This window comes from Paralichthys olivaceus, chromosome 10 (genome assembly GCF_024713975.1).
Source record: "Paralichthys olivaceus isolate ysfri-2021 chromosome 10, ASM2471397v2, whole genome shotgun sequence".
Taxonomy (NCBI): Eukaryota; Metazoa; Chordata; class Actinopteri; order Pleuronectiformes; family Paralichthyidae; genus Paralichthys; species Paralichthys olivaceus.
In genome coordinates this window covers 19,578,489-19,606,084 of record NC_091102.1, presented here as the reverse complement: position 1 = coordinate 19,606,084, position 27,596 = coordinate 19,578,489, and the positions used below count along the sequence as shown (strand labels likewise).

The following is a 27,596-nucleotide window of genomic DNA, read 5'->3' as shown; positions in this document are numbered from 1 at the left end:
TTAGAGGTGGTAATTGAGTACACCTTCCATTCACTGCATGCTCCACCATCCTTATATTTATTTTCTGGTGTAAGTCGATTTGACTTTGCACTCCTCCAGCTGAACGTGTCACTTCTCGGTGTATGAAATGCAGCCCACTCCTGTGTAGAAATCACCCATCTCCATCATCGCTGACATGCACAGCAAAATGATGTCCACTGCGGGGAAGCCTTCTGCAATATTTCACCTCAGCGGTTACAGTTCAGGAGCAGAAAAATGGATTGCATGCCTCCGAATGAATAAATAAGCAAAGAACATTCACTGGTTAAATTAGAACCTCATATCATGGCATAAGAAGCCTAAGCTTCTCCTGCCTGTTCCAATCCTAAACCAAATGTATTTATTTTTTAAACCAGACGCCCAGACTATGCAACAAAAACATTAACATCCACCAGAAAAACAAAACCCAATAAAACTTGAACCTCTTGCTCTTTCTCGATTACATCCCACAGTTTAATCCCTCTGACCGATGTCCACCACCTTATGAAGCAGATCAATTCATGCATCCTCGTGCTTGTGTGCTTTTCAGATCCATGTGAGGTGATGACTAGCACACACATGACGCACACAGAAGGAGTTCAAATAAAACACAGGCAATTTGGAAGCTTGTCTCTCTTTTCAACTCCCTCTGACCCACCTGGTGACCCCGGGAGTCCTGAAATGAGCTGGGTGCCACTTGCTGAAGGCAGAAGACAGTGTTACATCAAGGCTCCAGATGAACAGTATAATACTTTGTTGAATTGCAAGACAACCTAAACTTTACCTTCTCTCTGTATGGTTAAATATATTTTAAAATTGCTTATGTCTCCATAACTCTTTTTTTTCCATTGAATCCTGTATGTTTCTATATCTGTTCTGTTTTTTATCTGTTGACCATGTATAATGGCATGTTATGGCATTTGTTTTTTTTTTTTTGTAATTTGCTCCCCATCTTGATCAGGTCTCCCTGACAGAAGTATCTTACTGGGAACTTCCTGGTAAAATAAAGGATAAATAAAAGTTGTAGTAAGACAAATAGCTTCACTTATGTAGATGAGGGCTGTCACTTTTTATTTGATCTTTGAACTTCGACCATGAGAGAAAGGTTCCCATTCCACTTGTAATGACCCGTTCAAAAATACACAGACTAGAAGCAGATCAGACGTCTGAAGTAGTTTTTCTCCTCCAGCAGAGGGCGCTCACTGTCAGCTTGACCTATTCCCTGACCTCTTGACCTATCAAGGAAGTAGGTCAGTAATGTTTCGTTGTTTTGCTATAAATGTAGAGCTATTCCAATATATTCAAACAGATTGTGCTTCACGTCATTTTCTTCCTTATACATGTAAACATACACTCTTCTACACCCTTTAGAGTTACATATAAATATAAATGCAACACAATCATAAATATAACTAATATAATAATATAACTGTTAAGTAATAGTAATAATTTATCCAATTTGATATTGATTAGTTATACATTGCTCTAAACATTCTGCGTCTGTGTCCTACAACTAATGCAAGTTCTTTACATAATTATCATAGTTGACGTTAAAGCTCTCGCAGACAGTGAACAGGGTTCAAGGTAGTTTCTGAAATTTACCTCATGACGACTAAGTAACAACTAAGTGTCCAATATCTTTATTTAATGTTATTTTTGAAAATGTATTCACAAGAAACAACATTTTTAATCTTGTGTACTTTATGTTGGAGACAGATGAAGAAATGAAACCCCATGTCATTTTGTACATACATGAGTTTTCAGTTGCCTAATGTGTCATTCAATGTGTCACAGTGAGTGATGAGTGTCCTGAGCCCTCCACCACCAGTCCACATACTGCGTTAGCCTTGTTGTCCACTAGGTGGAGACGTGTGTCAGAGAATGTCTTTCTGGCACTGAGGGGCTCAGCAGGTGAACTCTACAACACCACGAGCTGTTCATCATTCCCCCTCCTCCTCTACCCACCAGGTGAGGTTAGTCACGTGTCAGCATGTGGACGTACGGCAGCTCCCTCCCGTCTTTTAAAGCAAACTAAAAAAAATATGAATGACTGCCTTTTGTAAAACAGGGAGGGGGCAGATCCAAAGGCATCTGTGTAAACACTCTGAAGAAAACACAAATACACTCATCTTTTAACTGACCATCCTCTGTCCTGCGCTGGAAGAAGTACATCTATAAAATATATTCATATTCCCCAGCTGCTGTGTGCACAATGGGTGAACTTGATAAAGTATGTGTGATTTTTAAATGACAAACAGTTGACTGTCCATTTAAACTCACCCGTCCCAGTAGCAGCAGTCTCTTTCTTGCTAAGTGGCGGCTCAGGGATGGGCCCAGAGGACGGAGGAGCAGTCTGCAGGAAAACAATAATGCACACGAGATAGATACATATTTAAAAAAGGGCAACTGATGACATTTAGTGAACTGAGCAACTTTTTCCACTCAACACACACACACTAAATGTAGGAACCGTGTCCCTGCATGGGAAAATGTTGTTTTTGTTCACATCATACCCAAACAAACCCATAAAAATGACTCATGTTTCCGTCCTGTGTTACCATTCAACTGCACTGATGTTTATACTTAGAGCAGCCAGAGCTCTATTTCTAACTGATGAGAGTTTCCCAGCTCTGCACCGAGCCTTCTTTAAACATGACTGAGTCAACAGGAGCTTGGAAAACCAACGACTGGCTACAACCTTTTTGTCTCATGTCCGGGTCTCTTTATGTGAACTTCATTAAAACTGTCAGGAGACACAGCCCCGAGTCGACACCACACTGATCTCGCCTGCAGCTGCAACATGTCCTGACCAAGAGTAATAGCGACACCTGGAGGACAACAACTGAGCCTATTTAGGATACAAATGGCACACCAACCTCAGTTAGTATTTGTCTTTGGATGAGTATGTGTGGGGTTGTGATATTGCTGCTACTTCAAACCTCACCTTTAACCTGCAAAGCCCCACTGCCAAATAAGAGAGGTTAAATATAGGGAAGGATAGTGTGTGTGTGTGTGTGTGTGTGTGTGTGTGTGTGTGTGTGTGTGTGTGTGTGTGAGGACATTTTGGCTGCTCCTCACTTTTTTCAAAGCGCTGTTAGAGGGTTAGGCTAAGAATTAGCTTTAGGTTAAGTTTAGAATGCATTACAATAAGTGTCCTCACTAAGATAGACTTGTGTGCCCCCTCTTTCTCACTAACTCTTCTCCTTAACCTTTGTGCTCTCTTTCATTGGTCACATTAAGCATCCAAATGAACTTGTGCACATTGTGAATTTATTTGAACATATTTAAAATAGATACTTTCAATGTTTCTGTGTGCCCTGCATAGTGAAGTGTGTCTGCGTGTAAGGTCTGGGGACAGTCGAAAGACGGGCCAGCCTGCAGTGTCTCAACAGTCTCCTGCCACTAAAACACAGCAGGACTAAATAGAAGCAACAGGAGCATTTGAATATTTGTGTGTGTGTGTGTGTGTGTTGGGGGGGGGGGGGCTTTACAAACTGCCTTTTGGGCAAAAAGAGAGTGAGGGGGAGGAGATATTTCCCCTGTAGCTCATTCTTCACCGGTGACACATCTCGAATTGTCACCTGAGGAATTTAAGAGAGGAGAGGGAGGAAGAATGTAGGAAAGAGAAGGGGTGGGGGTTTGGGATGGGGGGGGGGTCTTGTTAATCAACCATTAACCAGTTACCTCCCTTGGAAACTCTCTCCCCCTCCTCTCCCCCCCGGTGAGTTTCACAGCACTGACTATGCTAAGAATTCAGACCAGACCTTTACTGACAGTTCTGATTTGATGTATGTATTAATGTAATGAAGAATACTCTGCTTGTTCACTCCATCATAGCCGGGGACGATCGGTGGGAGGCTCTCCCCTTTAGGACATAGTGTTGATAGACCTGACCCACACAGACCCGCCGCACTTTAAGAGCAGGTATGCAGCTCTGTTGGAAATCATATTCCACCTCTGCAGGAGGGAAGCTTTTTTTCCACTGCATGTCTGATGAGGCACACAGAGGAAACTTATTAGGATTTAGCCTGAGGATAAAGACACAACAGTCCAGCTGTTTATAAAATGAAATAGCTCTGACTCTCATTATTCTGACCCTTATACAGAGAATGTAGAAATATAGAAAAAAGAAACTCGACCCCATACACACAAAAGAAATATTACTACATATCAACATTAACACATTTTAATAGCTTTGACTAATCATGATTATTTCAAACTTTTACCTCGATGATTAATGAATGATTATTTGAATGTTGGTTTCAGTACTAATGGGCTGGACCTCATCCATCTTTGAACTCTGTTTTCATTATGATCATTACACACCTAGTTTTGTTACTGTATCTTGTATATTTGGTATAAACACCTCCCAAAGTACTCACAACTGGCTGTTTGGTAGTTCTCACTACAGTTGTTTCTTCAGGGCCACACACACATATACAGAGTTAAGCACCACCGACTCTGTCTAAGCTGGTAACACAGTTTGCCTGTCAGAGTGATACTTTGCTTCTTGGTATTTTAATTTAAAGAAGTAAAAGCTCTTGTTGATGTTTCAGAACTCAAATTAAGATTTTTCCTCCCGGTAAACAGCATGATGTAGCCGCAACAGCATTTTCCACAGGCTGTTATTATAAAGATAAAGAAGAATATTAGCCAAACTCTAAATTTGAACAGATTTTATCCTTTCCATTTAATTAAAAAAATTACTAAGTAAATTATTTCATATCTATGTTGTATTCTTTACTTAGCGTCTGTTGATTTAAATGGTTTTGTGTATATATTTTTGGATTCAAGATATTAGTCATATGTTGGCACAGCAGACATTTTACATGTTACTGTATTAGGAAAAGCACAGATGTAAATATTAAAATAATTCAATTGAGCTGCTTCAGTTTCAGGGTCTGATATTTTGTATGCTGACTCACTATCACAAGGTCAAGTCTTTCTGGGACACTCCACTGGGACCTGAACAGAGCCATCGTTCATGTCAGACACTGTGGACAGTCAACATGTCGGCAGTGGGAAAAAGGCCTTTAACTCCAAAGGCAAAACTTAAAATAGACAAACTTGGAATAATCTGTAAATCTCTTCACATTAATAAATCTCAGAAAATCCCATGTGGTTGAACACAAGTGCTACGAACAACTAATTGGCTGAATATAAGTTTCCTCTTTAGATTTCATGCTGACATTAGAACGGTGACACTTTTCAGAATGACTGACGAGCTCTTCCATCCAGCAACATCAATTCCAGGATGACAAAATGGAAAGTTTCACTTCTACAACGCTTCCTCTCTCACTTTGTCTTTGCCCAGACTTGCCATAATTGCACTGGTTGGACCATTGTGCAGAGTGTAGGTTATACTTTCTGTGAACACACATCAACTGGAAAAAAATAAAACCTCAGCAGGTAGGAATTAGACGGCAGCTGTTGTCTTCTACATTACACTGCATATTACATGATGCAGAACAGATGGAAAAGCCCCTTGTAAAACTTGCTGAGCATCAAGGCGCAGAGCAGTGGTGATGAAGAGACATCCGACTCAAAGTACCTGACCCTGCCCTCCCTGTCTGCTTCTCTAACTTTATTTCCACCGCTGTCACTTCCTGAGCACAGCTGATTGAGAAACCAGTCAGAATAACAAAACCTTGAAGCGGAATTGGGGGGGTGGGGGTCCTGCCTTGGATCAGATCAAGTCCAAATTAACATCTGGTTTTCCGCCTCTCCGCTGTTATTTTGCGAGTGGGAGTGCACGCACGCACATCGGCGGCGGCCCCGGGTGGAGCTTGCGCTGCAGTGTGTTTCAACTTGCGCGGCTATCTCTGAGGGTGGGAAGGCGTGAGTGGGTGTCTGTGGAATTTGATTGTGTGTGTGTGAGAGACAGAAAGCAGAGGAAGAGTGGAGGACCGGAGAGATAGACAGAGTGACAGATGGAGAGATGAAGGAAGAGACAAAAAGATACAAATAGACGCAGTGATTTAGAGTCACCCGTGTCAGTGGCTGCAGAATAATCTCATTAGAGACAGAATTACTGCTCTCTGTTGGTTTGTGTCTTCATACAGGTGATACATGTCCAGATAAATATATCCAGATTCATTCATTCTAAAACCTCTGAGTGGACAAATGTCAATGCACCGTTTTTTTTTTTTTTATATTCAACAGGCAACTGTTTATGTAAAATGTCTTTGTCTCCTAATGTGTAAGACAGAGGCAGCTCCATTTCCATTCGTCTACTCAGCAGTTTTGAATCTCTCTTGAGGGACAAACGTTCGCTCGCTTACACTCACGCAGTAACTTGAGACGTGAGTGGTACGTCTAACACTGGGATGACATGAAGCACAGTCCGCTGTTTATAATCTTTGATCAGCTGTCTGGATCATATTTAGGGAACAAAGCATTTTTCATTCATTCACTCTCATTTTTACTCTTATGCACTCTTGATTTACTGTTCCTGAGCAATGCCCTGGAAGGAAATGGAAGATCACTCAATCAACAATGTTTCAATATAATGCATCAATGCAGTTAAAAAACAAAATTACGAGGAGCAGTACAACTGTTTTCAGACATGAACTCTGAAGAAGGATGTCTGCACATTTTGCGGAATTTCCCTTTCAAATATGAAAATGCAACAGGATATTGTCAGACCAGACACGTTTTACAACAACAGGAACATTTCTGGAAAATTCAGGTGAAGGGAGGCACATGGGTAGAGCGTGCAGAAGGCCGGACATGATGTATAAATAATAAAAGAATGCCGTTTACTGCACTTCCTCACAAACTAAAAGCGTCAAAAGCTCTCGTATCTCGAGTCTTCTACGTGTATGTCTCCTCTTTCTCATCTCAGATATTTGGATTCTTCCAGTTTCGTGTCTGTTGCATGTTTGTGTGTGTCTTTGTCAATACATTTGTATGTTTCTGTCTCTGGGGCTTAATGAAGGTTTTTCAGTTCTGTTCTATTCTATACACAACCATTTTTAATGCATCATCTAGTCAAATTTAAATGATGAGGAAAAACAAAGCAAGTCAGCAACAGCTTGTGAATGTCAAACCTAAGTAAGTATTAGTAACCAAGTGGTAGTAAAGGAAGTTCAATAATAAACAGAGGTTGTTCCATACCGTCCATCTGTGTTTCTCCACACTTGGTCTGGTGGGTCTTGGTACGTCACTGCCACTTCCTTCCCCTGAAGCCTGAGGAGACCAAACATACGTTGAACGTTTAATTTCAAAATGGACTTCATTTTACAGTGTGCCAATGTTCTTATTAAATATCTGACAGACAAATATCTTTTCTGTTGTGCCCTGTGTGACAGCATTAATGGACACTTTTAGATGTCTGCGTCCTCTCATTTCTGTTCATGTTGTCTGTTGAAAATCTGTTTTTATGTTTCCTTCTTGAATTTGAATCTCGCTGACTACATAGACAGTAATATTCTGACCAAAGACCCTATTCTGAATAAGACATTAATTCAATTATGATGTTTTCATGAGTTGCTGATAAAACTTCCATTCATACTCCTGTTAACACGTTAACAAGTCTCACATCCCGTTACTTCCTACGTGTTTAAACTAGAACACAGAGCGTGTGTTGTCAAAAATGTAGTCACTCTAATAGGATGCTTTAGTGTGATTTAAGACATATACATGTCCTCACAATATTAGTACTACTCTAGTATTAGTCTACATCTCTGTGCTCAAAGTTTACAATTTACAGTAAGTAGGTTTCATACTGTGTTGTGCTGTTTAAGGCTATATATATTATATATTACATATTATAAGGCTTCTTATTAATTCAATCCCGTGATCGTGTCGTCTTCACTGTCACTGACAACTGTGTCTTTTTAGATTAAAGACACATCCTGAAATCTGAAACCTGTCATTTTCACTGGGAATGCGATTTCCCCATCTAATCCAAACAACATTTTACGATTTGATGACAACAAGTCTTGAACTTTATTCTGTCGTAACATGGTTTCTGGTGGTCTCAGCGAGCGGAACAGCTGTGACGGCAATGTTTGACTAAATAACAGTTAAGGCTGCTGGTGGGCTGCAGAGAGGCACCTGTGTTTGTGTGCGGGTGGTCAGGGTCAGTGGCTCCTCTCAGACTCTTACACTGGTGTCCAACAGGGTAAACAAAAGCAGACTTGTCATTTAAATATGGCATATAGTCAATTTGCCATTTTTTATAGAGCTGTCCCAATGTTTGGTGACATTTTTCAAACCCTATATAATGCACTCAATGTTCCCCACAATGCAATGTGAAAAATAGTTTACAACCGTCACAATGCACTGTCAGTGCTGACTGACAGGTTTACATCTGCTGGCATTTTCACAGACCAATTTTTAAACATTAAGTTTTTTGTCCCTGATATTTCTGTGGGCATTTTTATTTATTTTTTATGACCAGCATAAGACAAATCTTAGCTGTGGCTTTCGGTGTGCTTTTTACCTAAAGTCATTAATACTAACTGTAAAAAAATATTTTAAATTGACTTAGACATTTTCCACCAGCTGACGTTGTTGTTTTTGTTGTATGCCATAATCCTGCGACACTGATGTAATAAACGGTGCAGAGAAAATGTGACGAGTAGTGTCCGCAACCCTTTTTCTTTTGCCAATGAGATCACAATATATTCCTCTACATAGAAGTAATTTGTTAGGAAGTAAGGGTTCATTAAAAGTACAAAAGCCTTTTAAAATAAAAAGTAAGTCATGCAAGTCATCACAATGGTTTTGTGAATCTGTGGTGTGGTATCGTTGCAGGGGACAGAACAGAGAAGCTAATAAAAGCCTAAACTCTGATAGTGTCCAGGACTGGCTTCCTTATAACTGGTTAATGATGCTTTATGGTTTTCAGCCAAACGAGAGGTGACTAAGTAGCAGGATAGATTTGTTAGCTGGAGACACTAATAATTGGAGCTTGTGTTAGAGCAAAACACTAAATAGATTCTCGCCTTTTTTCTTGTGTTTTTGGTTTTCGACAAAATTGACAAGCGTACAGTGCCTCATTACTGTTGATAAGTAATAAATGTGTTCTTTTCCATGTAACCCAGTGGCTACCAAACTAGCAGCAAGAAAGCAGGGTTGTGGGATGAGATTGAATAAAATATGAAGAAAATGAAAAATGAAAAAGCCTATTTGAGCCATAAAGATTACAAAATGTAAAGCTTTCATCTGGCTCTCAATTTTTCTTTGTCCCCACATGATTCCTGAGGTGATTACAACAGACTGACCATAGGGAACATGTGCACATAAGCGATTTTTTTATAAAACTAGCTCGAATCAAGATCCTTTGTATGCTTCAACCACCTCCAGGTATGAAGACAGTTTCAATTCTGTGCCACCATTATTTTGAGGGCCAGGGGCTGAATATTTTGGGAACTTCTGCAGAACTTTAGTCACATGTAGTCAAAAGGTTCTGTTTTTTAACAGGGGGGGATATGGCCCAGAGTAAGCACCCTGCTGCCTCCACGCCACTAACCAATACACACACTTGCATCTCACCTTAACCCTAACTGTGACATTTCTAATGTTATCCAATTAGTCCTTGTATTTTTCCATTTATTTGTATAACTGTGAATAAATACAATAAGTAAATACAACTGTAAAATCTATGCAGCAGAGTTTTTTTCAGGAAGGATTATCTCATGTTTCACACAATGCAAGCAGTCCCATTTTAAATTATAAAAACCAAAAGACCCCTTTCAATAACTTAGTATCTACATTCCTTGAAGAACACAATGTACATTGTGCTGAACAACCCCTGCAGTCTCTGCTAATAGAGGGGGGATGGCAGGTTGACATTTTGGTCATTTGGGGGGTGATGACATACCCCTCATTTCCCCTCAAATAGACCACTGCATGTAGTGTATTATCTACAAAATGTGATTAGCTCACCATATCGGAGTCGTCCTCATCCTCTTCACAGAGTCTCTCAGCAGCGCGGGGGTCTCCCACCAGCCTCAGCTCCTCGATCACCCCCTGTTGCAAAACAAGGACGTGGTGTATTGATGTTTGATGATAACGTCAGAGCAGCACACACACACATTAGATGTCTCGCTTTCAACTTATAAACATGGATATTCATCTGTGAAGTTCCTGCTCAGGGTTTGGCAGCAGTTCTCTGGGAATTCCCTGTTTCCACAAAATCAGAGGGGCTCTTGATGTCTCCAGTTTTAGCCTCAGTCTGTGAAGGGCCTCTATCTCTGCCCCCCCACGCACACAGACAAAATCTGATTTTCCCACACAGATGCTCACAGACAGTATGAATACTATCAAAGGGCCTTTAGCTCTGTATGTGTAGGTGGTTTCTCTGCTGATGAGTTACTTGATGTTGAGTCTCCAGGACACATTTATGTTGAGAAAAAAAGTCTAATGGATTTTTTTAAAGAACTTTGACGGCAAATAGAAAAAGCTCTTTGACAATGTACCCCCGTCTCCTAACTGGCTTTTAATGATTGTACTGATGTAGCTGACATGTTGTGGTCTTTTTCAAACAAACTGCTTCAGATCTTTACATTTAATTACGTCCTATTCACCCTGCAGCATGTTTTTGACAGTTATGCATAATAAGAAATAAGGACATCCAAACAAATCATATTTCAGAGTGGATTTCGTTGTGATTACATTGATTAAATTCACAAGACCCCCAGAGCCCACAGGGCAAAGGTCAACAAATAGCACATGGTCAGCTAGACCTGAAAGAAGATGTTCTTAAATAAGTACTTTATAAAACAGCTTTTTGAAAACACCCATTCAAAAGGAAATACCGTGGATGAACTTGCCTCACATCGCTCTTCAAACGCAGCAATTAAATAGATCAAAACATTACATCTGAGAGGGGAAGTAAGAAATGATCTGCATAAACACTATAAACTTTAATTCGAGTGTCTTTAAACCAGATGGAAAGTTTTCATTTGGAATTTGAAAGTTATAGCGTTTATAGTTTCTTCATTATTTTATATTCCTTTAATGTAACACAATACAAATACCAAGATACTTTCATAATAAGGAACACCCTTTAACTGATCGTTATACCTTTCTGTTTGTATGGTTTCAGTTTGGTCCTGTTAACAGAAGAAGATCATTTATGTCCCTGTAACCAGCAAGACTCTATTTTTAGAAATGCTGAGATGTGTAAGTTGCAAGTTAAAGGACCACCGCCATGTTAAAGTTTAACTCAATGTGAGAAGGACACAGAGGCCATAAGATCATGTTAGCACCTGTATATATTTAATGGCCATTATATTATATGCCAATGAAAACAGTTATATATTCAAAGTAACAATGCAGACAGAAACATTTTCTTTTTCTACATTTTCTAATATATATATATTTCTTTTCTTTTTCTTGTAAAGGGACCTGGGTGATGAGCTATCTTTTGTATCGGGGATTAAACTTTTACCAAAGAGTCCAAGTGTCTTTTTCACCAAAGTAAGAGGTTGCACAGGTTTTCCCTCGACGCCAATGTGTACACTGAGTACTGTGGTTTTTCCCTTTAGTCCTAATCCTTTTGATTTGTGTGAACAAAAAACTGCACTGTATCTACTGCCCATGGTTTATTAGCTGCATGAACAGAGACAGAATGAACAGTTATCACTGATTGCATATTTTTGCTAGCATGCTTGGTCTGAGCAGGTAGCCATGGGTGAACTGCTTTAACCCTTTTACAGCTAAGGTCATCATTTGTTGCAGTCAACTGCTGAGCTTTACTGCAGTCAAATGACTCCAGTTAATTACGTCCCAGCTGTGAGCTTTCCCAATTATGTGCAGGCGGCTCTGAGCAGGATGGTGCTGTAGACATTTATGTTATGCTTTTGGAGTCGGCCAATTTGGGCAATCAAGTCATATGAGGGTTATTCAAGCAGGATGTTTCACATGCCTGACTATGAAAAATCAAAACATGACACGGCACTTTTCCAAAGATTCTTGCAGTAGGACTCACTATCACGTTGCTGCCTGTGTCATAGTTATTCAGTGCCAAAGCTTTCACTCAGATTTCTTCATCTACATTAAAGCTTTTAAAAAACAGACAAAGCCTTTGTATACGCACCAGGAACTTGTCAGGATCAGCCCCTCCAGCTTGCCCGACGAACACCCCAGCACCGGCGTCCAGCTCCATCTCATCTGGGGACCTCTCAATGCGCATCACCCGAGGGTCTGTGTCACAGTTGAGGTAGAACAATACCTTGTCGTCCCTCACAGCGATGGAGAAACGGGTCCAGGTGTCCCTCATGGAGGGCACAAGGAACCTGGCTGCTTCATACGACTGCTGCGAGTCAGGTTCTGTGTAGTACAGGATGATGTTCTGATTGCCGCCCTGCACGGCTGACAGTTTAACACCCACATACATGATCTTCTGCGTGGCATCTGTGATAGAGAAGATGACTCCCCCCCTGTCAGAGGTGGGCTTCAGGTTGACCCTGAGGGCAAAGTCTCTGTAAAATGGGCTTGGGAGGTGGGCGCGTGCCAGCTGGCCTGTGTTGGCATCAAGGCCAAAGATGTATCTGGAGCTGTTGTCGGGCCCAAAGACTCGGGTGATCTCCTTGGGAGGAGGATCCCCAATCAGCTGCATTAGGGAGACTCCTGTGTCTTCTAGAAGGGAAGAGAAAAAAGAGATTAGGCCCCAATATGCATAAAATACAGTGTGGGTTAGAAGGGAGGGCAGCATGACAGGGTGTAATGTTAGACCAGGCTCTGTTGTTGGCTGATTTAAGGTGAATGTGTTTTCAGTGTCACTTTCATATGACAGAGGCGTTTGTTCTGCTAAAACAAAATTTATATCAACATCTGACTGGTCATAAAGTTCAGAAAATTCTGCTCAGGGGATCAGAAACAAACAAACCTTTTTTGAACTAGAGCACAACATGGAAGGGTTGACGTTCCTCAAAAAGGGCAAAGGATGCATGGGTCATTTGAGACTAAAAAAAGCAAATCACTTTAGGAGACATTTTAAGGTCTCTATTCCAAATACAAGACCAGCTGAACCTAAACTCCAACTTCCTAAACTGTAGGATGATCCACACAGGCATCGTCCTGGAGATGCAGCGCATGACTTGAGGGTCGACTGATTTAGCTCTCACAATAAATGTGCCACAGGGGCTGAAACCAAGATGAAAACATGCAGAGTTGTTGGGATCTAGAATCATTTCTCTGCAAATGTCTATGGCAGAAAATTCCATTCCTTTTCTCAAATTTTTAACCTTCACCAGTCTCCTGTGCGCAGAATGGGATTAAGTTGGAAATCTATACATCACTTTCTTAAAGGTACAAAAACTCTTCCGACTTGTGTGACATCTGCTAAATGTAAGGGGCCTGGGGCACAGGGACCAACAGCTGGGGCCTCCTGCATATCCATGCTCAGTCTTCCATCACCCTGGGTGACTCTGGCGAGGTCAGCACATAATTATCAGAGGCGTTTAGGAAATGCAAAGAACACAAAGAGCAATGTGTATTCGTTCACATGCACGTTAGAGACAGTGTAACATCAAACCTTAGGCCAAATCTTTCTGCTTTTCCAAAAACAATATTACCTCGTGAAAAATGACAAAAAACACTGTTTTGGGAGATCACTTGATGCAGTTTCTGGAGCTTTGAAGAAATGCTTTGGTTCACCACCTGGTGACTAATGTGCTCGGTTCAAAGGCTCCCCACTACCACGACTGCTAGAGATCAGTGTGGTCTGCAGTGGGCTTTGTTGAGAGCATAAACATGCAAAGTGTTCAGCTGAACCCGAGGCCCTGCTTTCTGCCTTACAACCATTAACAACCGTCTGAATATTCTGCATGCTGTCTGAGGAATATGATGCTTTAATTTGGGTCTAAGCTAACAGACAACCCAGTCAAGCTGTAACAGGACAGCAATAAAACTATATATATAGTTTTATTTTACTACCTATAAGGTTCAGCTCGTGTCAATCCGACATATATTTCAAAGTGAGGCTCATCACTGGCTGTAAATTGAAATACGTACAAATGTCATCATCAAATATAAATGAAAATAAAGCATGAAGTACCAAAAAATGCATGTGAAAATGTCTTTTTTGCAACATTCTCTATATAAATTGACTGTAAAATGATCCTCCTCAGTACAATGTATATAGGATCTTGGTGGATATTCCAATAACATAAGAAATATAGCTTTGTTTAGCATATAAGGTAATAATCTCTCATTCACAGAGGATATCTGTCTCACACCCATCAAAAGTCTAATTGGGTGTAAACTTAATAAATCTTTCTGATGAAAATACTGTGTATAAAACAGATGGTCTTAGTCTAACTCAGCTTGAGAACAGCAGGTAGACTGTGGGTCCTTGACTGCTGCATGAATGGCAGTAAACAAATTAACTGTCATTTGCACCGGGCCGACCAGATGTTTACTCTGATAAAGTCAGAATGAGAAACCTCGAGGGTCTCTGCAGTGGGCCTGTGCTCACATGTCTGAACCTGGCGCCCTCCTATACACAGTCTCTGCCAGGGTGAGACTGAAGAAGGCCAAACTGTGTAGTAAATCAGTGGTGAAATCCATCATGACAGAAAGCACACCATTTTAATTTGTGAAATCCTCCTGCTACAGGTGCTGCAGCCAACATGTGAGCTACCTCTATATAGAAACACTTCATCACTGAGCATGCATGATAACTCTTTTTCCACTAGAAAAGAAAAAGCTCTGAATGACGTTGATTGTGCATGCAGGTTGTCATAAAAAAACAATTTGATTTGTGTATAGATTAAACTTCAAGGTCTATAATAAATTGGAATGTGAGGCACATCTCTAAAACTGAGCCCGGTTGCAGCATGCAGCATTCCTCTAAAGTTCAAACTGGGGCTTCACAGTCACTCTCCTCTCACGGTAATATCATCATCTCTTTCTCAAACGTCTGATTTTCTAATGCATTTGCCAAAGAACCAGCAAACATCCTTCTGAAATGTGTGTGCAAGAGCTTTCCAAAGCTCCCATTAGTGAAACATCTATTGGTCCGGATTTGCACTCAGCCAGATGTGCATTCAATTGGAATATGTTCCGGATTGACCAAAAAGAAGAAATATCCATGTGAACCAGATTGTCATTAACCAGTAAATGTAAAAAGTAACTCAGATCTTAAAAGGTAACTTAATGTTATTAGGCATGATGTCAACACACGAAAGAAAAGGAAGCTTGGGACTGTGAATTTCAATTTGTAAAGCAGATGAAAAGGTTTGATCCGCCTTAGACTTCCATAGGAATGCGTTTCCAATGTGCCTGCAATGTCAGCAAAGGGCCAGCGGGTCATTCTCACAGATCAAAAATTGTTGGGTGTACAAAGGGTGCCACCATTAGCATTTTAAGTGCAATCTCAATTCAGGTTTCCAAACAGCTTTTGTTGTCCAGTGACAGCTTCAAGGCCAATTGGCTGTAGAAAAGAGCTGTTGATGAATAGCTCGCTGCTGGATTTACGGTGCTAGTTTGTCTTGTCAAGACGACCACTCACTGACCAGGACCCACGGCTCTTTTTCATTTCCTCACATTCCAGGACACAGTTTGTGATACCCTGTTGATAAAGCTGTATATATACAGCGTGAAACTGTATATACAGCTTTGGGAAGTACAGGATCCTGTATAATCCACGGGAAAACATTTGAACATCTGGACAGTGCCAGAAAACGCTACGGTTTCACTGACAACACTCCATCACCGTTTAAAACATCCCTGGAGGCCTGCTGACAGGGGCAATGATCTTTCCCTGTCTGCACAGAGTTGGTCAGTGCTCTCACCCTGTGTTTGGAGTGTCAGAGCACATTTTAGCCCTGTGATTGTAAAAACCAATGTCCACAATCATGATGTATTTACAGCATCAACCATGTTCTGGCTTGTCGGCCGATTGATTTTAAAGGTTCAGTGTGTAGAATTTAGTGATATCTAAAGGTGAAGTTGCTTGTTGCAGATGAATACTCCTAATCTCACCCTGCCCTTCCCAATATGAAGGAGAACCTGCGGTGAACTTCAGTTGTCATGAAAACTCAAAAAGTTTTAGTTTGTCCAGTTTGGACGACAGTAAAAAACATGTAAATATAAAGTAATTAAATATAAAGAGCCATTTCTAGAGGAGAGAAAACAACAATTCATATAATTTAGATGAAACACACCAGTAAAAACATCACAAAACATTGTTTTATATTCAATTTCTGCCAAAAATCCCTTTCACCTAAATCTTACACACTGGACCTTTAAGGGGAAATTAAATTTGGCCAAATGATACAATGTTAGTCTTGCATTCGGCTTCTTTTATCCCCGTTGATCTTTCAGTTCTCATTAAATCACTGTTAAGTACTTGCTCTATACTGATTCATCATTGGTTTAATATGACAAAAGCCTATTTTTCTTAAGGCTTTCTTTGTAAGAGATATACTAACGTGATTGCTTTATGGAACCTGACATAAACTATTGTAGCGTAAAACCTATAGCAGCATGTGGAAATATTCTCTACTATCGCCAAAACCAAGTTCCAGGACAGTCGGGTTTTAAATAACTGACAGTAATAAGAAGAGAACGTGTTTTAAATTAAAACATGAATATTACAGCTTTTTTTCCTGCAAAGTTTATTCTGTGAACAACTGAAGTATCTGAAAAAGATATGAAACCCAAACAAACCGCATCACAGTCCAGGAAGGAGAACTTTATGTTGGCTCACATTAAGCTGTAATTCTGAAACCACTAAAAAGAAGACAGGTCTACCACAACCTGTGCACTTTACTCTTTGCGGAAGGAGTAATGTGATACTGTTCATGTTTTCCACCTGTATGTATAGAGCTTTGAAGAAACACACAAGGTGTAAACAAACCTGTCTGCACATACCACAAATATGTCTTCTGAGAACTCAGGAAGAAAATATCACTTTATGGATATTCTCTGAGGCACAAGTGGAAATATGTTTAAATAGGTTTACATCCAAATCATCCAAAGTGCCAAGACAGCCCTGCTCTTCTTCAGAAACGTTGTTGAAAAATTTTACTCTGAGAGTGCTACAAATAGGCAATCATCCATCTCATCCCTGCGCTTCTGAACTGTGTTTAGCAACACTGCCTCATCAGTGCTGGTTTTGTACTGATGCAACACAAACCAGAGGGGGCAATGAGTTTCTGGCAGCAAAGAAGTCGGACAACACTGTGCCCATAATTGGAACCCTCCTGAGAGCCAAGTCAAAATGATTCCCTGGCAAGCGGCACATGGAGGAGCTGGAGCCAGCTTCAGGCCTTCCTGTCATGAGATACAATATCAATCTCGGCTCAATGGAACCATGGTGCTACAGATCAGTGTCAGACCACCAAAAAGGTGTACAAGCAACAAAACACAGACGCAGTGTACACAGACACTGAGACACCATTCAAAAGAGCAGTTTATATCTTCACAGTTCAGGATCCTTTTCATTTTGTAAGAACACCACAGAGGGGGACAGGCACAGGATTCCATTTAATTTCAGTTAAACAGTATTTGTGACAGGGAGTAATAGAGTTTCTCATATAGGGTCTAGCTTTACCATCAAGAACTAGCAAAAATAAAGTGCAGTTGACCTTAGACCTTGATATGAATGACTGCTCATCTTTCAAGCAGGAGACCGGTAACCATGGAAAGACATCATTAAAAGACCTATTGTGCCCAAACAATCCTGTCTCTCCCACCAGGGTAGTAAGGGACCACATCTGAGAGATTTCTAAAAGTTTTTATCCACTGAAATCTCTGCAATTTTCCCTCAGTAATCACCCACATATCATTTTTGGAATAAAGTGCTCTTTCTCTGTTGATGGCCCAGTCTTTAGAAAGAATACCAACTCAAAAAGCTGTAAGCATATCATGAGACATTCTTTCATGACAGGTCATCGTTTAAGCGATGCGGGAGTTAAGGCCCAGAGCAAAAAAGAGCGTATGAGTGCCCTCCTCCCACACACATCAAGCCAACAGAGCTGAAAAGTGTCTGCACCTTCCCAGACGCTGCCCAGTATGGGCTCCGATTAGTGAATCCAAGAGGTCAAAGCAACTTACAGAGTTTTGTGACACATTATCAGTGATGTCATTCAGGCAATCTTTACGGATTTACCAGATCACAGGCTGTGACGATGACACACATAAACATGAGGAGATTATAAAGTCATATGAATGTTCATAGTGTAACTGAATCAAAAGTTTACAAGTAATCCTCAGGATCTAGGCAACGGAGAAACCTCACAGGGACAGTACTAAGTCACATGCAATACACAACATAACTGCCTTGGCTGTGAACTAGGGCTGAACAATTGAATGAAAATGATTGAATTCATAATATTCAGAACATGCCTTTTTGGTACAGACTGCAGCAAAGAATCACAACAATCAAAGCATTTTGAAATTGTTTTTTCATTACAAATTAATTCCCACTAAAATTGTGACTTGTTATTGTAGTATATATATATTGCATCTTTTAAAATAATCACAATATGATTGTATTCTGAATTTCGTTCAGCCCTATCATGAGCCTACACTGATCAACCCAAACATTTTTTTTGTTACCTGAACTGTGTATTAAATTGGTCAGGGCTGCTGGGTCTGGCCCTTATAATATCTTATGGTTTTTGCTTTTCCAAACTATATGGGCCAGAAAATTGAACCATAATCCCCTCTACTAACCTTCCTCATGAGACCCACACCAGCAAATATAAAGTTCAAAGAATTCACATAACCAAATCAGCTTGGACCCAGATGTGTCTCTTAATCCTGGAGCCAGAAACTCATGTCCACTCATGTCTGTCAACGGAGCAGGCTGTCAGAGAGACAGCAAAGCTGTAAAAGGACACAGTCTTGAACTCAGTGATATGAAGAGGAGGGCAGGAGAGTGGCCCAGTGAAAGGGATATGGTTTGTTTGATACAGGACTGAGCATACAGGATGTTCTCACATGAATCATTTTCACCAAGGGTTGTGTTTATTACTTTAAATCCCACAGATGATGCTAAAACACACATGTCCTGTTAAATGTATCCATAAACTACCACATTACTATTAGTTTACTGCAACTACTACTACTTTTTGGCTCAGCATTTACAACATGAAATCCAAACTGCAGCAATCTAGAATATTCACATCACTCAAGATCAGACAAAAACACATGCATTGAATGCTGATTTATTTCTTTTACCATAAAACGTTCACCTCTGTGTTGCCTGTGTACAGTAACCCTCCAGCTGTCAGAGGTGCTTTGGACTGGCAGGGTTGTCCAAACTGACATGCCACTGAAAACCACTGCTGCAAACATCGCTGTTTCCCATGCATGACAACCTAATCTGTGCATTTAGATAGATGCACATCAAGCTGCCTGCAAGTCGCTCACTGTCAAAAGAGACATGCAATTCCACATGCCAAAGTATCTACAGTATTTCATGCACAATCTGTTTACAGAAGAAGGCTTCTGTCTTGTGATTGAGAGAGAAAGCTAACAGATCCATTTTACCTAGTAACCCAAAAAATGTGACAATGGCACAATGCTATTTTACTTTGCTTCTAAATACTTATATAAGGAATTGCATTGGAAAGAAAGGATTTCGAGTTTTATTTAAAAACAGCATTTAGAAACTGCAGTTCAACAGGAAGATAGGAGCTCTTTCAATTCACATTTTATGTGTCATGCCAGCTTGACCTGATTTATCACTATGGACTGTCTATCTGTTGATGTTATGTACTGGAGTACAAAATGTATACAAAACCAACTGCTTCCCATGTGAGCAAACATGACCCTTTAAATCAATAAGCTGCAGAGGATATGTACATCATCTGGTTTGCTAATGAACCACAACCCCACTGAATTGTGTGTGTGTGTGTGCGTGTGTGTGTGAGAGTGTCTGTGTGAGTAAGGAGTAATTTCATGCAATCCAAAGGACAAGGGAAACATACAACAAGTTAAACAAAGCATTCTGGCATCATGCTTGTTAGACTGTGACCAGATGAATGTGTCGGCTCTGTTACCAAAGGAAAAATACATTCATCTCAGTGATTCACTTTTAACAGGGATACATGTAAATTAATTGGGTGGGTTCGGGGTATTGAGTGAAAACACCAGACAAACTGGGGCAGTGAGGATTTTGAAAACTGGTTCAAAATGAATCCTAAATCAAGGATTCATTTTGAACCAGTGATTACCTTTCTGGTTACTAACTGATAAGCACTGATACCCATCATCCTCATCATCTGGTAGAGCGTGGCACTCCACAGGGAGATGTCCCTCATCCAGGACCGTCCAGCAACTATCCCGCAAGACTTCGCAGAAACTGCGGCAAGGCAACACCGGCAGTGCACCCAGGGAGCCACACTTTGGTACCAAGAGAAGGCAGAAAAACCACTCCAAACTATGGTGGCAATGTGAACTCAACAGCCATGCCCACTTGTTCAGGACTGCCTGAACTTCCTCCACACTGCTCTGGTTAAAATAATTGGGCACAGTAAATCTTTTCCCAACTATGTAGGAGCAGAACGGAAGTGGACTATCAAGCAACAAGCATTGTGGGGATTCTACAAACAGTGCTGATTTTGCTACTTCTGTGTGGCTTTCAGCTGGCGCATGGATGTCTACAGTTGTCTGGCTAGATAAAGTTGCTTTGCTCGGCTCTTGTCCACTAACTGATGTTTGTGAAGCACCTAAAAGGAGATTGATTTGGCTGTTTGCCACAGTATGACTAGTTGCTACTGCAGAAGTAAGTTCTCGCTGTTGGGTAGCTACGGTAGCAATATAAGTAGTATCTGGTCTCTCGGTCTGTGTTTGTGGTTGGTAAATTAACTTGTTTTTGGTATTAGTTGGTGTTGGGGTTGTAGTAAATGTCTGGCTAGCAAATGAAGCTTGGCTAGTCTGTAAAACTTGGTTTGCTAAAACTTCCTGAGCAGCTGTTGACACACCAGCCTGTAAATGAGTAACTTCCCCCAATTGGTTGCCCTTAGATACTTGGGTAATCTCTACATAGTTGTTGTCTTCAACTGGAGTTTGTAAACCCCCTGGGGGGAAGTTTTCATGAGAGGGCTTAGTCAAATCAAAACTACTACTGTTAATTCTGCTAATGTTATTGGGAATTTCAAAAACATCAAGACTTTGCATTGACTTTCTGATACCAGCATTAAGGCCCTCATCTGTTCTGTTCTGAATGATTAAGTCACTCTTTTGAAAGTTAGGATTTAGATCATTTTTCGGGGGTTCCACACTGCCATCTATGCTCTTGGGCTCTCTAGGTATTACTGCTTCTTTTTGAGTTTCCTTAAAAATTGTGTGAGTTTCAATGTCAGATCCCAAGCTAATTTGAGCTCCTGTTGCAAACCTATCAGACCTATCTCCAGAGCCAGACCAAAGACCTGAACCTGTTTCTGTTTCCAATTCAGACTTAAGACCAGGTTTGAGTCTTGATACCTTTCCTCTAAGACTTTCATGATCAAATCCTTCAGACCCCATACCCTTTAATGAAGATGTGCCATTACCAGGTTTGATCAAGGGTGATGAAATCCCCATTGTGCCCTTTTTTGATGACTGCTCATTCTCCAGTGGTGTAGCAGGTATTAAAGTGGTCAGTGCTGCAGATTCAGTGGTCTCAATCCAAGCCTGCCCAGTCACTTGGATTCCATGACTCTCATCAATGATCTGTGCTCCAACTCTGGCCTCTGTTGGTTGTTCTCCACTACCTGCTGGACTGCCAGACCCCTCATCCATTGTTGGGGCCAACGTTGTGGTACCAGTCCAGGACCAGAACCAAGCATCAGAGTAGACCACACACTGGGCCAACAAAAACAAAACTCCTGCCTGGGTCCTCATCTTTGGCATAATGTCAATTTTTGTCCAGCTGCTTGATTAGGATCCCAGAGTGGACTATGGCATGTCCCCAGAGCCACTACCCTCCTTGCACACACTTTCCTCCAGCTCTGTCCCCACGCACACTCCACTAAGCAGAGAGGAAAAGTGAGGAGGAGTGCCCCATTCAAAAGAGTGAAGGGGGAGAGCACAAGGAGATGTGCTCCGTATTGGCTGCCCTGCCAATATTTCCTCTCCTAACTCCTCCTTCCTTCTCCTCCTCCCTTTGTCACAGCAGTGAAAAGCGATCTCTCCTGCTGACTGATACCTTAGAATTACTGCTGCCTTGCCTTTCAGTGTACAACACGGATGCTTTCAGTGTTGTGTAGAGAGGGGCAATTTGTTCCCCATGACTTGCTCTCTTTGTTCAAACATGATAATAAGAAAAACTACAGATATTGCCTTGAGAAAATAGCAAATTGTGTGAAAAAATGCTTAATTTTCACTATTAGATTCAAATTTGTCACATTCCACTGCAAAAGTAGAATAAATTACTGAGCAAAGTTGCTGCTGTGATATGTTCTACAATATATAGAATATACAAACAGTATCCTAATACATAAATTGTATCATTTGTTTTTTACAATTTTACATCCTTTTGATGAAACCAGTCAAATGAGAGAAACACACTGTACAAACTAAAGACTTATATCCCTTCATACATTGTCTCAACTCTATAAAATGCAGTTTACTACTCAGTCCATTCTGTGGTTACACAGTAATCCAGGCCTCACTTTCTTGTCCAGACGGGTTTCTCATACTGCCGATGGGATCAGTTGACAGAGACCCTCGACATCTGCTAATCGCAGATTAGTGATAAAAGGAACAGGAGGTTTGTGCAAGTGTGTTTCTAACAGTGCCAGGGTTTAAAATGAAGACATATTTTGCACATATAACCTGGGCTGCTGATAGAAATGGGCTCATTTCATTTGTGCAAAGCATGCCACCACCATGCATGTTCATCCTTGAGGTCACTGATAATCCAACTGACCTCTGTCTGCAAAAGTGTTGAATGAAAACAGAAGGTGAACAACCATAATACTAAAGAACTGTAAAGCTAGAAATGTAACTAGGACAAGAAAATAAAGTTGATCATTTATTTATCACAAGACTTGATTATTTTTGGACTTTCTTCCCCGATGAAATTTTCGTGAAAGAAAAATGCTGTGTTTGTGTCATATGAAAAGCAGCTTCCTTTTGGGCAAACATGAGTAGTGGACTCGTGATTGCCTTTGGCTAAAGCCTGTCTCAGTTTACCTTATGATTTTTTTTTTTCATAAATAAGAACATTTATTCTTCAAGGAACAAAAGAGACGGAAATAACTTGAGTGACACCGGTTCAAGAGGGTGTCTGGAACATGATTTCAGTGTTCAGGAAACCCTCTGGGAGAGAAGGAGTTAACATTCTTGAGTTCGCTCTAAAAGCCGTCAAAAAATAGACAATTTAATTACGGCCATCAGAAAACATGAAGAATGAAAACTTCCTTTGTTAAAATAATTTATTTTCAAGACGACCTTCAAGGCAGTGCAATGCAACAGAATCTTTGAGGAAACCTCTATTTCTGTGGTCATGAACTCAATGATCAAAGTAATTGTCAGTTTCAATTTGTCAGTGTGTAAACCAAAATAAACACTGTTTATAGTCGGAACTCTGTTGAGCAAACCCTGAGGTAATAAAGTCTGTCTTGTGACAGGTAATGATTAGCCTCAAACATCAAAAAACCCTCTGATGGACTTTAGTGGCTCATTGTATTATTGTGCAGGTTAGGATTATATCATTATAGTATTGCGCCTTTTTAAGAGATAATGTCCAAGTATTTTCACCGAGGCTGTTCATCTCATCTGGAGACTCCAGTTAGAGTGGGGCTCTAAAGATGACAATGAAATTGCCGCAGGTTGTAGTTATTTATTACCATTTGATTCAAAGTTGAACGGTGGAAACTTGCCAAAACAGATTTGGGCGGCCGAGCATACCCACTGCCACCTTGTCAAAAGTCTCCTCAGATTTAGGAACAGATCTGCTTTACTGACAAGGCGAAGGCAAGATTTCACTGGATGATATCACTGCATTCACACTTTTAGAGTGACAGCTTTTACAGCAAAGGTCTGATCTGATGTCATCTGCAGAAAAGCACGTTCCCCTTTTCAACATCCTTTTTATTCCCTCAGTCTGTGAGAGTAATAAAGACAACGCAGACAGAGGATTCCTGTTTTCGTTTGTAATGAACACAGGTCATTACAGTATGAATGGCTAAAAGGTTTACACTTTACTGTCTTACCACCTGCATTATTTCAGAAAGTGCAGAAATGTATCTCTGTCTTCTGTGTCTGTGTCAACACAGGATGTGTTCAGGCACAGTATTGAGTACAGATCACCCACGTTTAGCAGTGCTCAGAACACAGCACACGAATGCATAAAACACGCTTCGGGATACTTTAACGTGTGTGTGATGTGAGCGAAACTTGAGCTACTGTGCAGACACCTGGGCTGATTAACAAACGGGGGTGTGTTCTGCCAAACACGTGTGAGGCTGAAAAACGCTGCGGTTGATCTTTCTGTGCAGTTGACAGCTGAATGTTTTGGGGTTTTCTTTGATTAAAATGCATTTGTAAAGACACGGGTGATATTTCTGATCAATGTTAATATTTTCACGGCAAAGATTGACTTGTAACCATCTGTTAGGAGTCAGAGCTCAACTAAAATGAAGCAGCAACTAAATATTGTCTTTCTCCTATTTCTGTTTTATTGCAAATTCAGTGATTTTCACTCTGAAGCTTTTCAAAGGTGGAAGAGATTCTCGTTACCCACTTGACATGCTGGTGACTTGTCAAACACAGGACCATAATGTCAGCAGGGATAGTTTTTTTATAGAAATTCCAGAAAGAGAGTCCTCCCATTGTAATTGGTAGTTTGCAGAACATCTACACAGCACATAAAACCAATAATGAAACCAAAACTAATTCCATGGCTCGATACCAAAGCTGCTTTCAGACATGCACTGAACTCCAGATAATCTCCTCAGATTATGCGTGAGAACTCAAATGTTCGAGTTAGTTGCTTTAGGACCTTCTCCAGAGATTTTCCTGCCAACACCACAGTGAAAACTGGATAATGTCAGAGTGAGCTGAAGTGAGAAAGAGCTGGAGATTATCTGCAGTGTTCACCACCAGTGAGAGGGTGCCCCGATGTTTCTAACATGTGATGGAAAACACCCCAAAAAATAGAAATATCTCAGGATGAAAAAAAGGTGCCATACACATAGAAGATACCAACTAAGATGCAAAACTTGGAAAGACAGCGAAATTCAAGAGCTTTTGGTGAAAAGGGCCAAAGCCAATGTCAATGGGCTGTAAACAAAAACACATGATCTCGACAGCAGACTTGAATTAATCATTTACAATTAAGTTTTGCGGTCACATTTTGTTTATGCCATAAATATACTACTTCTGGACAAACAAAGACTGCAGTTATTACAACAGTGCAGAAGTTGCATGGTGGTACACCTTATAAACTTCTGCAGCATCTTTGACCTTTGAAACCCTGAGACGTTTGAGCCCGGGCTGAGCTGAAATTCCAGGCCTCCCCAGTGTCTGTCCTCACAATGCACAGACAAAAGCATGAAACCTAAGAGCAGGAATGAGTCTGAGGCCTGAGACCATCGGTGGGAGGATAAATGATCGACTAATTACAACGCCAACAAAACCCACTGAACATAATCCACGAGTGGGGCCGAGGGCGTCCAATTATGTGTCACTGCGTGGTGGTATTTTGTGCCATGCTGACTGTCATTCAGATATCACATTTCAAATTTAAAGTGCCAGTTTTCATGTGTGCTAAATATAGCTTTGGTGAATAATTGAAGGACACAGGGTCATACATGTGCAATGTAATGTCCTGGTACCTCAAAGAGGGGGTGGATGCATTTAAAGAAAAATTTCCCTGAAAGTAAAACATTAACCCCACACTTCAGCTGCTTCTTAACTTCTCCCAACACCCAATGTGCATTTAGAGTTATGTGTTGTCATCATGCAAAGGCTTAGTTAGGATTGTGCTGCATGGCAACAGTCCACAGTGTGTCACTCTGACCTGAGGTATAACTGCTGCACAAACACAGGTTGACAATTCAAAAACGCAAGGGTCTAGTTTCTCTGCAGCTTTCAGAACAGCTAGAGGACCTTTTGGCTACAACCCCCCTCCCCCCCAAAGACACCCCTGCACCTTCACTGGTGTTATTTCAGCAAGTGGGGGTCGTTGACCTCTTGCTGTGAGTCATAGTGCGGCTGCCGTCGCAGTGGTTACACAAGCATTTAGCTCCAAGACACTCAGAGCTGGGAGTTTTAAATGACACAACACAAATTAGGTCTTCCAGACACTGGTGGCCAAGCCCATATTGGGACGCGCGCACACACACACACACACACACACACACACACACACAAACACACACACACACAGACAAACAAACTTTGGGATGCAGTCGCTCTGCACATCACAGCTGAGCAGCAGTGTAAACAGCAAGATGAACATATACAAACCACCCTAGTGAACATAAGGCTATCTCAGTGAAGACATTCACTGAGATAATACATTCCCTAGCCCCTTACCCTAACCTTAACCATCACAACTAAATGCCTAACCCGAACCCTAAAACCAGTCAAAATGTCCTCCCAATGATGGTACCGAACCAAAATTGGCCCTCATAACTATATATAGACGTGCGCACACACACACACAGTAGTGAATCACGCCACATAAAGGGACTACTCAGTGGCCTTTGAGTAAATTTAAAGCCTGTTGTGAAGACAGGTTTTAAATCAGCAGTTTGTGGTAATGTCCCGTTGCTTTTCCAGACCCGTGGGAAGTGTAGTGTAATATACAGTTTGTCCCAGAATGTAAGCTTGACTTTCTTGAGAGTAAAGGTTGGACTAGGACAGTGGCACCAGAGAGTAAAGGATCATGTCCTCTGGTCAAATAAACTCCCTTACACCCACTAACATCCGGTATTTGTCTGCAATGTGAATGGATACAATGAACATTCACTCCCAGGGCAAATGACTCTACTGTAGATATGGATCTTAATTGGCTCCAGCTCCGATCGGCAGTGATGGAAATGTGGCACCCCAGTGGATGTGGTAATTTAGCAAGACATAGAGGTGAGAGAGCAATTCAGTTGTTGGTGCATTCCTGATGTTGAACATGATGCACTGGGGGAAAAAAAACATAAAGGCAAACTAGCAATGGGAAAGAACTTAATCACTTTTTTAAAAAAAACAGTGATTCAATGCTGGGAATGGAGAATTAACTGCTTTAGCTTGAGCCCTATGTATCAGCAGTGTCAATATATGTTAGAAAGTCTATTTAAAATGGCAGCAGAAGAGATACAGCACATCGCCGCACCACATCGTGTTCAAACATCTTCTTTAACATCTCTGAGCCCTTCAGCCAGGGAGTGTGTGTCACTGTGTGTGCATGTGTCTGTGTGTGTGTGTGTGTGTGTGTGTGTGTGTGTGTGTGTGTGTGAGTCAGAGAAAGAAAGGTGGGGGGTTGGCTGACAGAATAGAGGTCAGAAGGTCACAGCTATCAGATTAGGAGGGAAAGGGGTCCTGCTTCCCACAAATAGAGACTTATCACAGTGCTGCAGCAGAGGCTGTGAGCGAGTAACCCTGCACCAGGCCTGGAAAACACTCTCAGTCAGACATGTTGTTTGTGACTTTAATACAGCCATTGTCTTGCAGAGCTCCAGAATCTA

The 27,596-nt window shown here is 41.0% G+C and overlaps 1 protein-coding gene across 3 annotated transcripts in view; it reads right to left on the bottom strand.

The window, feature by feature from the left end:
* The window catches only part of col18a1a (collagen type XVIII alpha 1 chain a), a 75,053-nt gene that overhangs the window by 17,406 nt on the left and 30,051 nt on the right, over positions 1 to 27,596 (bottom strand). The window contains exons 1-6 of one of the 3 annotated variants that reach the window (XM_020090061.2): positions 21,480 to 21,949; positions 12,068 to 12,609; positions 9,913 to 9,996; positions 7,135 to 7,206; positions 2,299 to 2,371; positions 677 to 718 (exon numbers count right to left, since the gene is read on the bottom strand). In XM_020090061.2, coding sequence (XP_019945620.1) covers positions 677 to 718; positions 2,299 to 2,371; positions 7,135 to 7,206; positions 9,913 to 9,996; positions 12,068 to 12,609; positions 21,480 to 21,819 — 1,153 coding nt within the window. In that variant the 5' untranslated portion in view covers positions 21,820 to 21,949. Of the gene's footprint in view, positions 1 to 676; positions 719 to 2,298; positions 2,372 to 7,134; positions 7,207 to 9,912; positions 9,997 to 12,067; positions 12,610 to 21,479; positions 21,950 to 27,596 lie in introns of those variants that run through there. The other 2 variants (XM_020090063.2, XM_020090062.2) reach the window with 2 other exon arrangements.